This window comes from Vipera berus (assembly GCF_964194415.1).
Source record: "Vipera berus genome assembly, chromosome: 6".
Classification (NCBI taxonomy): Eukaryota; Metazoa; Chordata; class Lepidosauria; order Squamata; family Viperidae; genus Vipera; species Vipera berus.
Genome location: NC_138208.1, coordinates 75566244 through 75580517, shown reverse-complemented (window position 1 = coordinate 75580517; position 14274 = coordinate 75566244). Strand labels below are relative to the sequence as shown.

At 41.0% G+C, this 14274-nt stretch overlaps 1 protein-coding gene across 1 annotated transcript in view; it reads right to left on the bottom strand.

Annotated features, from left to right (window-relative positions):
- DDX11 (DEAD/H-box helicase 11) overlaps window positions 1–14274 on the bottom strand; it is a 37047-nt gene that overhangs the window by 9973 nt on the left and 12800 nt on the right. Inside the window, exons 11-19 of the mRNA XM_081330616.1 lie at window positions 14093–14172; window positions 10707–10751; window positions 10484–10551; window positions 8166–8204; window positions 6510–6621; window positions 5773–5907; window positions 4445–4557; window positions 1447–1519; window positions 752–855 (exon numbers count right to left, since the gene is read on the bottom strand). Of these exons, the coding sequence (XP_081186742.1) occupies window positions 752–855; window positions 1447–1519; window positions 4445–4557; window positions 5773–5907; window positions 6510–6621; window positions 8166–8204; window positions 10484–10551; window positions 10707–10751; window positions 14093–14172 (769 nt within the window). The remainder of the gene's footprint in view (window positions 1–751; window positions 856–1446; window positions 1520–4444; window positions 4558–5772; window positions 5908–6509; window positions 6622–8165; window positions 8205–10483; window positions 10552–10706; window positions 10752–14092; window positions 14173–14274) is intronic.

Below are 14274 nucleotides of genomic sequence, written 5' to 3'. Positions count from 1 at the left end.
TCCAAGAACAGCATGAAGCCAGCTTGCCAGGTGAGCAGAAGATCGGACAGGGGTGGGAGAGGGAGGGAGAGAAAGAGAGGGACAGGGACAGGGAGGGAGGGAGAGAGAGAGAGGAGAGAGAGAGAAAACTCATGCACAGCGGCTCCCAGTGCTTTTTTTCCTGTGGGAAACAGGTCCAAGTGGCTCTTTGAGTATTTAAGGTCGCCAACCCCTGGTCTAACCAAATGACAGAAACCAAGCAGGAAGAGCCTAGGCCAGTGATGGCAAACCTTTTAGAGACGGAGTGCCCAAACTGCAACCCAAAACCCACTTATGTATCTTTGGGTGCCGGGTGGGTGTGGCCAATTGGGTGGGTGTGGCCCATTGAGTGGGCATGGCCCATTGGGTGGGCATGGCTGCGGTGGTAACAGCAGACTGGGTGGGATTAAAAAGTTCAATCAATCAATTCCAGCTTTGCGAGATCTTTTTTTTCCCCACGAGAAGTTGAAATTGATTGATTGATTCAACCTTTTTTGTTTTTGCACACAGCGGTGGAGGCCTAAAGCCTTAGCTGAAGGCCTAAGACTGGGGCAACAGTGTGCGTGCCCAGAGAGAGGGCTCTGTGTGCCACCTGTGGCACACGTGCCATAGGTTCGCCACCACGGGCCCAGGCAATAGCAAAGGGACAATCCAGATATGGTCACCCAGTGAACTCAAGCTATGAAACTCCATTGCCTGAAGAAGCAACGAAGTGTAAAGAAAAATCACTGACCAACTGTGGCAAGCCTCTTTTTTCATAAGTAAATTCCAGCAGCTGATTGGACGGACCACTGCAGAGGATGATGGGTAAAATGTTGTCAGGGGGAATCACATGACCTGATAACACAAGAATCAAAGGAAGAAATGAAGAAGCTGCTGTTCTGTTTAAGAAGCTGAAAAGCTAAACTTCCTGGCTCTTGTACAACTAACCAGATACTCAACCATAACGACTGAACAAATATGGTCCCATGAGATCATCTTGTTTCTTCTTCTGAGCAACACTCAGTGCAATTTGAAACTGCAAGGGCATAGGGAATAGCCTTAAATGACAGAAGGGAGACGCACTAGCAAGACAATGGTCAAATAGGCAGGACTTGAGCCAAGGCCAAGAATATACCTTGAGAAAACATCTCAGACAAGTCCCCCCTCCCCCCGCTAGTTCACAGGAAAATAAAGTGAGGGAAGGGGAAAGCACATTCAGATTTACAAACTTCTGTCCTACAGTTCTTACAATGAAAATAGTCCTGACCTCTTTGGCGTTAATTTCTTAGTCTGGTATATGTTGATAAAAACTTTCACAGCATCTAGTTAACCTGCACTTAATACATCCAATATTGTCCTCCATTTTGAAAGTTTGACCATGCCAACATCATCAACATCAAGGAAGAATCAAGTGATCAGGGGTTACCGCCGCTCCCCAGGACTCACCACAGGAAAATTCCTCGATTCTGTCAGCATCAACACCGGCACCCAAAAGCAGCTGTTCCCGGAAATCAGCCACCTGCAAGGCAGAAAGTGAAAATCATTCTTTAGAAGGCTTAAACAGTATGCTGTGCTCAATGTTCAACTCTTGGGGAGGAAAAGATCCAAATTCTGCCCTTGTAGCCTCAGATCTGTAGCAAGAGAATCAACTTTGTTTTTCTGGGGACCCCATAACATGCCGACATATGCCAGGTCTGACTATTTGGACCTTTAACTCAACATTACTCATCCTATTTGGTATTAGAAGCTTCTCAGGTAGAAAGTCCTTTGCAGTCTGAATCTCAAAGCTAGAAGTACCATTTCAAGTATACTTGAGAGGTTCTGCACATAACAGAACTGCTCTTACCACTGGCTAAGATCCTTTCCCAAGCCTACCTCGGTGTAAGATGCAGAGGAAGAAAATTGACTCCATCTCTTTTCTGCCATTTATTCACAAAGAGAAAATAAACTTCATTCATTAGCCTTCCCCCTCCAAGAAGACCCCTTGCTTTAAGCATCACAAATTAAGGGCAGTAGCATCACTAGATGCTTTCATTTTACTTCAGTACAGTAATAACTTTACAGCTACTTCTCCGCTATCCGAACTACCCCGGTTGAAATTTTAATAGACATAGGTTTCAAACAGGGTTGTACAAAAATGCAAGCAAAAATATTTACAGACAAATTCTACAGGCACAGAAAGGTGCCTTTGATAAAGTCAGGCTGAGTCAGTATAATCAGAGCTGCATGTAGCAGTGATTAACACTGGAACCTACTGCATAGAAAACAGCATTTTTGCAACCAAGCTATGGATGTGTCCCACAGTGTCAAATATGCCATCAGGGACAGAAAACCTCTAGAGTTCCATGCCTGAGAGCTGAACTCAAAAATATCTCTTACATAAGAGACACAATCTTTTCCACACACATGCAGGTAGTCTTCACTTAGCAACCACAACTAGGACTATGTTGTGTTGGGCTAAAATACACGGAAGTCCTATGACTGAGGGAGCCTTGGTGGAGCAGTGGGCTAATGCCTCCTTAAGTAACACCAGCTGCCTGCAATTAGTGCAGGTTCGCATCCCACCAGGCTCAAGGTTGACTCAGCCTTCCATCCTTCCGAGGTAGGTAAAATGAGGACCCAGATTGTTGGGGGCAATTAAGCTGACTTTGTAATAATGCCGCTTGGGGGTGTGTGAAAAGCCCTAATAAGCAGGCATATACATAGAATGAAGGCTACTGCTAAGCTTGTAAGCCGCCCTGAGTCTTCGGAGAAGGGCGGGATCTAAATGGAATTAAAATAAAAAAAATAAAAAAATTGTGAATGCGACGGCTGGTCACAAAGTTATTTTTTTAGTACTGTCATACTTTCACATGGTTGCTGCATGAGGCACTCAGCAAGTGAGGACCACCGACTGCCTCAGACAGCAAACATTTGAAGTTATGATAGTGCTAAAAAATAACGTTGTGACCAGTCATGGTTCTGTCATGGTTCCGATAGATGAGACCAGTAGAAATGAGAACTCTGAGGCATTTCGTTTTCCTCAAAGAACAATTTTAATGGCTACATAATATCAGCACGAACAAAGGTGAAACCAAGACTGAAAGTCCCACACACACACAAAAGTTACAAAGTAGAAGTTGAACTCCCCACCCCCAAGTGTGTCATAAATCACAATCCCCAATTAACGGTAGCTCCAGCCCACCAAAGACTTAGACGGCTTGACTTTGGTTCCCACAAGAAAGTTATTGTTATGACTAGACTAAAAGAATGCATCTCCCCCTCCCATTGCTGTGGCAACCGAAAAACAAAGATGGCTGCAGCCAGAGTCGTTTTGAAGGTTTGACAATCGCATTCACAATCATTGCGGCATCCCTCAGTCATATGATTGCCACATGTTTTAGTCCATACATACAGAGCTCACTAAAGTAGATTAGAAATGCCCGTTACAGGGGTTGCTTTAAATCAGAGAAGGCAAGGGGGGGGGGAGGAAGTCTCAGTGAATGTTCAAACTACCGGGGGAGGGGGGGGAAAGGAATGGAAGGGAGGAACCATGTTGTGTGGTGTTTCTCAAAGGCCACTTGACCAGATCCTGCCTCCTGAATTTATTTCTTGATAAGCTACCACGTTTGTGGGATAATAGTACTGATTGATTTCATGTGGTTAACAAACCAAAGTGAGTCTGGGATTTTTGTGAATAACCCCCCAAAAAGGACAGCAAATATTCAAGTTGATCTCACTTCCCACATTACGTCCCTGACAAAAGATGGTTTACAGAAAGACGGTACCTCTCTCTCTCTCTCTATTCAGTGAAAAAAAGATTGCTGGCTAAAGGATAAACCACCCAAGTTCATGATACAACCTGAATTTTCATGGCCAACAAATCACTGGATCTGTATGCTAAGAGTTACTCTTTATAACCTTTCCTCTAGGCCACCACCCAGATGCCACCAGACTCAAGCCTAAATGTCAGTAGTCTAGCGTGATGGAAACTGCCACTAACCTGTTACTAAAATCCTGTTTCTTTATGGGAAAACTAAACTGTTTATTATTGAATGCAAAAAGGACATTTCTAGGGGAAAACAGCAGGCATATTGAAGAAATAGACCAAGAAGCTCAACCTCCAAAATCAATGTTTCTCAACTTTGGGAATTTTAAGATGGGTAGACATCAACTCCCAGAATTCTCCAGCCAGCCTTGTTGGTCAGGGAATTCTGGGAATTGAAGACCACCCACCTTAAAGTTCCCAAGGTTGTTCTGCTCGTAGGAAGCTGGCTGTGAGGCACATATATAGCAATGTATGTGACTATGGCTGTAAACACTATGATAGGCTTGCCAGGTGTGCTAAACACAAAATGGTGTCAAGGAGAAGGTGCAGAATGAGCCAAAAACTCAATCATTTGCTATTTAAAAGTGGTTACTCATCATCCAAGTGAAGTAAGAAGATGTCTGATTCATTCCTCACCGGCTGCATGGTGCCCCCAGCGATGACCACAGCCCGACATTCTTTCAGCACTGTGGCAAAATGCACAGCTGGATTGAGCAAAAGGAACTTGAGGCTGCTGTGGGTTAAAGTACCTAGAAAAATCAGTACATTGAGAGAATTGGCAAATAAACAATTAAAAACATGGAGGGGGGCTTTCCACTCCATCCCACCTCACCCCTGGCCTTGCTACTGTCAATTTGCAGGGTACTTCAAATTAAACAGTCAAAATGTTCTTAAAGAAAGATGACAACAAATGCAAGTGCTGTTGGTTCCCATGGGCTAATATGGTAACATAACTTGATTAACTTATGACAATACTTAATAAAGTAGTTTAGTAAGTAGCGATAAATCCCATCCCCTCCTTAATCTTGCCACAATCCCAGGATCCAAAATGAATTAGGTGCTGTAATTTAGCAATGCCTGGAGAATAACATTTCCACGACTCAAATTGCAATCAAATTGTTTAGGTATGTGCTCCTATGAAAAAAAGCATAAAACATTTACATAAAAATCATTTTTTTTGTTTGTTTTCAGACGTTTCCTTCAAGAAAGGCACCTGAGGAGATACAGATAGACCTCACATAATGACTGCCCTGTTTAGCAACTGTTCAAATCACAATAGTTCTGAGAAAAATACTTGGTGAGGTGGATGGGCAGTTTTCTAAATAAATAAAAATAAATACACTTTACAACCAGTCCTCCCATTTATGACAACTCTAGCATCCTATGGTCACATAATTGCTATCTATGTGCTTCACAGCCAACTTCCAACAGAGTCAATAGAGAAGTCAGCAGTAAAATCACAAGCACAGTCCCATGATTTCTCACTTAACAACCTCTAGTGACTTGCTTAATGACCAAATGGGAAGCAATGTTGTAAGCCTGTTGCAATCATGCAAAAGATTATTTAGTGATCCTGTTGCTTAGTGATGGAGTTGCCAATCCCAATTGTGGTTGCTGTGTGGTGGCACAGTGGTCAGAATGCAATATTGCAGGCTAACTCCCTGCCCACTGCCAAGAGTTCGATCCTGACAGACTCAAGGTTGACTTAGACTTCCAGCTTTCCAAGGTCAGTAAAATGAGGACCCAGATTGTGCGGAGCAATATGTTGACTCTGTAAACTGCTTCATAAGCAGTTGACTCTGTAAAACTGCTTCATAAGCAGTTGACTCTGTAAAACTGCTTCATAAGCAGTATGAAGCGGTATATAAGTCTAAGCGCTATTGCCACTTGTAATAGAATTATCTTTAAATAATTAAATGTATATAGATGTACTTATTTTTAAATAAAATGCAAATATTAAATACCTTGCCTGCTGAGAATGACTCTCCCGTCTTGGTTTGCATTTGTGAGTGCGGCTAAGAAACTTTCAATGTGCATTAGCGGAGATGCCATTTTGGGGTGGTCATCTTCAGCTTCCCCGGGAGAATTTTGCAAAGCCCCTGAAAATCAAAAATCAATTTCTCATTTGGAAAGCCAACTGCTCCCCTGCAGAACATAATCTCCCAATCCCTTACTTCAACAATGAAACAAGGAACATGTCTAATTTATTTTCACTTGGGCTATGTCTAAATGTATGTTAATACAAAAAAAAAGGCTGCAAACAACAGGCTGAATCAAGATTCTTGCCAAGGACGTTTTTGCATTCTCGTTCCAGGTCAGTTTATCAAGACAACTATGACATATGGCTCATATATTGTCCAATCTTGCAAAAACGGAATTATTGTAGCAAGAAAAGCCAAACTATGATTCTTCATTGATTTTGAAGATAGAAAAAATGACTTTTTCTTCTAAGGGAAAACAATATAATTGTTCTAAGACACAACTCCACATGAAATCTAATGTCAAGATCAACACAGGAGCAAATACATGGATGCGCTACTTCCACTGAAATTAATAGAAAGAACTCAAAAACAGGGAAGCTCTATAGACACATACACACACCCCATTTCCAAATCTACTGACATTGCACTGCCCTGCCTCTTCCGACTCACCTCCTTCCAATTCTTAAAACTGCCAAAAATTGCTTTGTAGCCAAACTCACCTTCTTTTTCTGGTCTCTTGCTCAAGGTTTGCAGAAAGTTCTGCAAACCAGTCAACTTTTGCTCATCTTTCCTGGTTTTGAAAACTCCGTATCTTTCCACAAAACCTAATAGCTTCAAGACAGGAAAAAGGATCAGAAAATATGATTTAAATATTGTCCGTAAAATTTCCTGCTTATTAATCATTCCCTCAAAGACGGGAAAGATGAAAACATGCAGGTAATCTATCTAGCATTACATACCCCAGGAACATGAAGAGCCTCAGTTGGTTTCTTAATGGCCATGCAGGTAGTCCTCAATTTACAACTACTCATTTAGTGACCATTCAAAGTTACAATGGAACTGAAAAAAGTGACTTATGACCATTTTTCACCCTTACAATAGTTGCAGCCTCCCCATGTGTCAACGCTGCTAACATCGGATGTTCTTGCTTTGACAACAGATGAAAATGCAGCCATTTTCTCTATGCTTTTAGAATTAGTTGGTGCTGGCAGGGGGGATTGGAATGAGAGTTCAGTTAGTCATAATAATAATAACTCTGCCGTGGGAATCCAAGGACAAACTGGGCCCAGAGATGATAACGTTTTGGCAGGCTAGAGAGCTGAAGAGAAAGCCTGTGCTTCAAGCTAATTTGGGGATGTGCTTTATGACTGTTTATTGGGGGTGGAAATTGTACTTTGTTAAGTTTGTATCCAGGGGAGGGGAATATAGTTTTTGGGTTCAGCTAGCTATGTAGTGCTGATACTTTGTTTCCCGAATAAAACATTCTTTAACAATGCCTCGAAGTTCTTTTGAAGGGTTTCATCTGTCGGAACCATGACACCATGGTCATGTGATCAAAATTCAGATGCTTGGCCACTGGTTCCTATTTATGACAGTTCCGGTGTCCCGGGGTCACGTGATCACCTTTTGCGAACTTCTGACAAGCAGAGTCAATGGGGAAGTTAGATTCAGTTAACAACTGCAGTGGTTCACTTAACCAGCGTGGCAAGAAAGGTCGTAAAATGAGCAAAACTTAATAAAGGTCTTGCTTAGGAACATAAATTTGGGGCTCAATTGTGGTTGCAAGCCGAGGACAATCTGTACTCTGTAAGTTTGATTAATTTAGCTTACCTTTAATTTTAATTTTAGTATAATTATTCACCTACCACAGATTTAATAAATATTCACTTCTACTCGATACAGTAAGTTACAGTAAGGTAACATCTTTTGAAAATTTGGGGCAGCCATATGCCATCCATTCACAAGCCACGCTGTTTGTTCTTGCATGTCTGTGTAGGCAATAGCTAACCAGATTAATCCAACTGGTCTGACTCAATCAAACCCAGCGGTTCCCAACCTTTTCTATCCTCCGCACCCCTAGAATGCTTCTGATATATTCTCACACCCCTTACAAAAGTTCAAAATAACACCAACGAATTATGCATTTACACTATAATTTTGAAAAGCCAAGTTTTCACACCCTGTGTGGAATATCGTCTTGCACCCCCAGGGGGTGCGAGCACGTCTGGTTGGGAACCCCTGGTCTAAGGGAACTTCCTATATTCCCATATCCCATGGAAAATTCCTGAAAACAGAACCCAACACACAAAAAGCCATGGTTTGTACACCTAAAGAACATTGAACCAGAATTTTATTCTTCTCTGTTGATGCCCTACCTTCTTGCTGATGCAACTTTTCTCACAGTACCGCTGAACCTGTTGAAAAGAGAGAACATGCACAATATAAAAGGTTCCCAGCTCTAATTGTCTTAACAGGTTATCTACAATTTTAGCCTTCTTTGCCAGATTATCACAATTTATCATTCAATCTACTACACCATTTAGAAGCAGAGTATGCAGTTGTCCTAGGATGGGACTCCTTCATGACTCCTTACAGAAACTCCCACACATTACACAAGAGGACCATCTTCCCTGCATCATTTTGCTTAACCTTTCTCTTCCCTTTCTATCCAAGATGTCTGGCTGATAACCCAGGCATCTCAACACAAACTGGTAGCTTTCAAGCCACTGCAACGATTCAAGGCCTGTTCTGCAACTGGACTGGGCAGAGTATATCTGATAACTTTTTAGTTATTTGGTCAATCAGTCAAAGACTCACCCTGAAACTGTGGAATCAGTACATTTCCTATAGATTGGCAATTTCTACGATGGGAGGGGAGGCTAACAATGCCTTGGCTAACAAAGATCTTCAGGCCAGAAGATCATAAGAAATAGAAGTTGCATTAAGGAAGCCACAGTGATTTGATTATTCAGGTGCAGAGAAAATAATTGTTTTTAAAATTATATTCAAAATTAAGCTGAAATCTAACTTGAAAATAATTTAGTTCTTGCTTAACTATGGATCAGCAACTTTGTTGCTAAGTAACTCATGACTGCTCTAACTTAAGAAGGCAGTTGTGGCAGTCCCAATTGCTGTTAGGTAAATCTCGCGCAGCTGCAACATCCTGCAGTCACGTGATCACCGCTTGTGATTTCCTGCCAGCTTCCCCATTAATTTGCTTGTTCAAAGCTGACAGTAGCGATCATGTGACTGCAGGACATTGTAATTGTTGTAATTCATGTGACTGTGGAGACCCTGCAACGGCCATACTTATGAGGACCCGTTGTAACTGTTTTCTCCTACCCCAAGTCTCCCTAATTCAGGACCATCCTAATTTTGAACAGTCGGTGGACTGTTGGCAGTTTGCAGCTTGAATAGTCCTAGGTACAGATAATCAGAAGGCATATGATGAAAAAGTTCTGGATATTTTGTATTACAACTTCCATAAAGTATAGATATCATGACTAATATCTGGTATTACAAGAATCATAATCCCAGGGAACTGAAGAGTTTAAAGTAACCTATCCCAGTTCTTGAAGTATTGGGTTGTTGCCCCAAGACAACAAGGATGAAATAGTGCCCTCTAATCTTTACAGCTAAGTCACCCTGAACAAACTCAGTTCAGTTTAAGAATATTCTACATTCATATTATATAAACGTTATCCATGTTTGTGTGTGTATTCACAATAACACATATGCTACTGATCTCAAGTAGCTCCAGAGCAATTTGTTCTGTACCAGCCTACTACCGGCCCTGCAGAAAAGGCAGGGACAACCCCTTTACAAACGGCAAGAGGCTGGAACTAAGCCTGCCAAATTTATTAACATAAAACAGAGCAAAACAAGACACGAACCATGAAACAGGAGCTATTCAAACGGTTGCCTTCAGCAAACCAGCCCTCCCACGCATTCCCCTTTTAAACAGTTCAGGGCGTGGCTTCTCTCTGCCTCCTTCCGAGGTGCCCCATTGCCTTCCTCTGTTTACTCCTGATTGACTGCCTCCTACGTCGGGCGTCCTTGAACAGAGCCAGCTGTGGATCATCTTCATCCGCGCTGTCAGGCTCACACAGCTGGGTCTGCGTCGTAACCAGATGGGAGGGGCCTGGCTGAGGGCTCTCATCAGCAAGCTCTCCAACACCCTCAGCAACCTCTCCAACAACCCCCTCCTCCTCCTCTGAATGGTCCGACCCAACTGCCAAACCCACAGGCTGACCCTGAATCACAACACAATTCTGCTATTCATTAGCATCAGTATTACCATCATTTTCAGCCTTCTAATCCAGCCTAAAAAAATACTGAAGTTTCTTCAAGAGATTCATTAAGAGTGAGGTTTTAATGGAACTGAAAATTTCTCCTGGTTGTACTGCATCCTGAGAAAAGGAGCCTGTGCTAATCAACAGTCCCGGATTCACACAATGGACAAATTGCTTTTTCCAAATTACTTTCCAGGGATGTCCTTGGTTCCAATACTATGATATTTTGCATATACATATAAGTACGACTTAGCTATTAATAAAAATTTAATAAAAAATTAATCCAAGCAAAGTCTGGTCAGAGCGTAAAAGAAAAAGTAAACACCTCTTTGGAGGCTCCAACCTAAGTTTTGGCTCCCTACCAAATTCTAGACTTTGGTGCAAGTTGGGCAGTTCTTTACCTTGAAGAGATTGATGTTGTCAACTTGACACTGGAACAGAAAGTCATTGATGGATTTCAGCTGCACCCCTTAGAGAGACAAAGTGGGGAAAAGCAATAAAAAATCTGGTTTGCTTACACCAGATAAAGACAAGTTTTTCAGATCAATACAATCACCTTCTTAACCCTATGCTGGCCAAACCATGCCAATTTACCTATTTTCTGCAATCACACCCACAACTTACCTGCTTCTGGTATGCTCTGTGTATTTGGATTCTGATTTACATTTCCTAGAGGACATAAAAAGCAGAACAACGGTGATTATGAAATTATTTCCATGTTTGGTGGAACATTCAAAAGATTTTTAAGAGAAAGATAAATTTTTCTCCACAATTGTTTTTATTGGGTATTGTTAAAGATTGTGATACTAAAGAAACAAATTTGATGTTGAATTTGATAACAGCAGCAAGGCTCTTGGTAGGTCAATATTGGAAGAAAGATAGTTTGCCTACTATAGAAGATTGGTCACTTAAGGTGTCAAATTTGGCAGAAATGGCTAAGATTTCTGCTTATTTGAAGGATCATTCACAAGAAAGATACATTTCGGTCTGGAGAAGATGGATAGATTATATTCAGAACAAATATGGGACTAAAAAGTTTCATCTAGCTTATGAATGAATTATTTATTTATTTTATTTATTTATTTAATCCCATTTATATCCCGCCCTTCTCCGAAGACTCAGGGCGGCTTGCAATTTTAAGCACAAACCAATGTGCTTAGCAATATAGAATGATATTAATATTAGTATGTTTTTATGGTATTTTTATTAGTTTTTATTATATTTTATTATTATTTTTATTAGTATTGTTTAAGAATATGGATATTATTTTGTTTTTATGTTCTTATTATTATTATGTTTACTTTTATCTTGCTTGTGTTCATGTTAAAGGGGAGTTAAAGTGCGTTAGGAACTTGGTTACATATATAGTTTGTTAATGTTATTTAGATTTTGATTGTTATTTTTGTAACCCTGTATTCAGTTCTGGGAAGTGGGGGAGGGGGAGGGGGGTGGTTTGGGGGTGGGTTTGTATTGTAACTTTTATAAAACTTTTTAATAAAAAAAAAGAAATTATTTCCATGTGATAAAATAGGCTAAGCTACAAATCACTATGGACTATACAATTTATCACTATGGGCTAAACTACAATACCAGTGTACAGGCAGTCCTTGACTTACGACCACAATTGACCCCCAAATGTCTATTGCTAAGTGAGACAGTTATCAAGTGAGTTTTGCCCCATTTTATGACCTTTCTTGTCACAGTTGTTAAGTGAACCACTCCAGGTATTAAGTTGTTAAAGGGGAATCACATGACCCCGGGACACATAAATATGAGTCAGTGGCTAAGCATCATGTGATCATGGGGATGTTTCAACGGACTTCTGAAAGCAGTCATGTCACTTTTTCAGTGCCATTGTAACTTCAGTCACTAAATGAACTGCTGTAAGTCGAGGACTACCTGTACTATAGGATATCCTATATAAAATATAGAATACTAATATTGGAGCTAATTGATTAGCAAGTAGCCCATATTCCACATAGGAACTTCCTTTTTTTAAAAAAAAAATCTACTTTCTCCAGGAACTTTACAAAGCTTTGATCAGAAACGGGTCTGAATGCATTTTATACTTATGTCAGCAAAAACAAAAGGGAAACTGCAACGCTGCATGTCCATGGAGATTCTCAGTCATGGTTGTCTCGAAGTGCTTTTTTTTCCAAAAGGCAACTGGACTTTGTTTTTCCTGGCGCAATGCTGATTATTCAATGCATTGTTTACACCCACAGTAATCTGATAGCATCCACTCCATTCCCAAAGCCATAATTTCGTACACGACTCTTCAACCTCGCTGCTGAACTAATCCATTTTCCAAATTTATATACAGCTAATCCTCCAGTTACAACATGGCCAACGGCATGTGACCGTATCGCTTAGCAACAGCAAGCCAAAGAGTCCCGGCTGTCATTATGACCCCAAAATACACAGGTTGTTATGTGGGAAGCAAAAAGTCCCAAGTAAAGAGTGCAGGGATACAGAAGGGGGGTGGGGGAGTCCTCGGAAGGTCCAGCACAGGCTGCACTCAAGTTGGTGGGGTGCTGAAGTGCAACACGAGCTCAGGGATGCCACAAAAAAGAGGGTGCACCCCAGGGTGTGTGTACACATGAGCAGAGGCATGCCAGGGAAACACAAGGGGTGTGGGTGTGTGCGTGCGCACACATGTGCACCAATGCAAGAAGGGGCAGGGAAGAAGAATGCTGGTAGACACCTGTGTATAAGCATAGGAATGGTGGGGGGGAGACTTACCTAAGCAACTTGTGACCTTCGCTGCCAGCTTCCCCTTTGACTTTGCTTCTAGGAAGTTGGCAGAGAAGGTCAGGAATGGAATCACATAATATGGGATGCTGCAACCAGTCATAAGGGCGAGCTAGCTGCCAACCACCCAAATTTTGTGCACCTAACTGAGGGGGTCCTGCAATGGCCAGAACTTTGAGACCCAGCTGAAAGTCAATTCTGTTACTACCATCATAATTTCGAACAGTCATTGAACAAATGGTCATAACTCAAGGACTAGCTGTGGTATATCAACTCAAGCTATAGTATCAAATTGGCCAAGTTTAAAAAAACAAAAACAAAGAAAAACATAAGAGCTTGTAAAAATGAACCGCTAGGTCTTTTAATTGGGTTAGTTAAGCATGTTATATGAATCCATTCAAAGAACGCATAGCAGAAATCAACTGTAGGTTTTTGGCTAATAAGCAACTACACAAGCACAAGACTGGCTTTTACATTTTAGTCTTATATTTTGTTCTGTTTTTAACATAACGTCATCCCCTAAGAGGGAAGTATTCTTTTTCTGCTATGTTAATTTAAACTTCCACTTCAAATAGTTTCCAATTTGCTTGTAATTACATTTACTGCATTGGTACATGCATTTTGAAAAATTAAAACAAGCAATTTAGACTTTGAGTACATTAAGCTGGTAGCAAGATCTGTAAATATACAGCACTAATGCAATTATAAAGCATCTATCTAAAGCACAAGTATACACCTGAGGAAAAATATGCATCAGAAGGCAAGCAGTAATTCCATTACAGCAATGCTTAAAAATCAAATTTTCATCCTTCATTTGCTTTGTGCTTGTATCTATTCTGTTTGGGATAAGCAAAAATGAAAAAAAAAGACAAAGAACTGTTGGAAAAGTTAAAGATGGCAATGATCAAAGGAAGATTGGCTAGAGGGAAAGAGATGAAACAGGGTTGCTGAAACCCCGTTTTGTTTTTCTAGAATCGATTGTATTTCCTAAAGACAGAATGCAGTCCATATAATGTCACATTAATTAATGTTACATTCTTTGATGCAAGTCTGGCATATAAACCAGGAGTCTTCAAACTTGGCCCTTTTATGACTTGTGGACAGCCAGGCTGAGGAATTCTGGGAGTTGAAGTCCACAAGTCGTAAAAGGGCCAAGTTTGAAGACCCCTGATATAAACAATGGAACTGAGCTTGATGGGACATTCCACTTCAGAAGGTAGCCAGTATTGAAAAGATGATACTCAGAACCCTGGCCTTACCTCCTAGAACAGCCACAAACCTCTCCAGCAAAAACAAAATCTGTTTGATATACATCAAATTCTTGGCCTTCAAGCGTTTCCTAAGACAAATCAGATGATATATGAATGCAGAAGGATAGCACAATGCAAGACAGCCAAGCTGAGCTTAAGACTATAACTGGTAAGGCCCATGGAGGGAATTA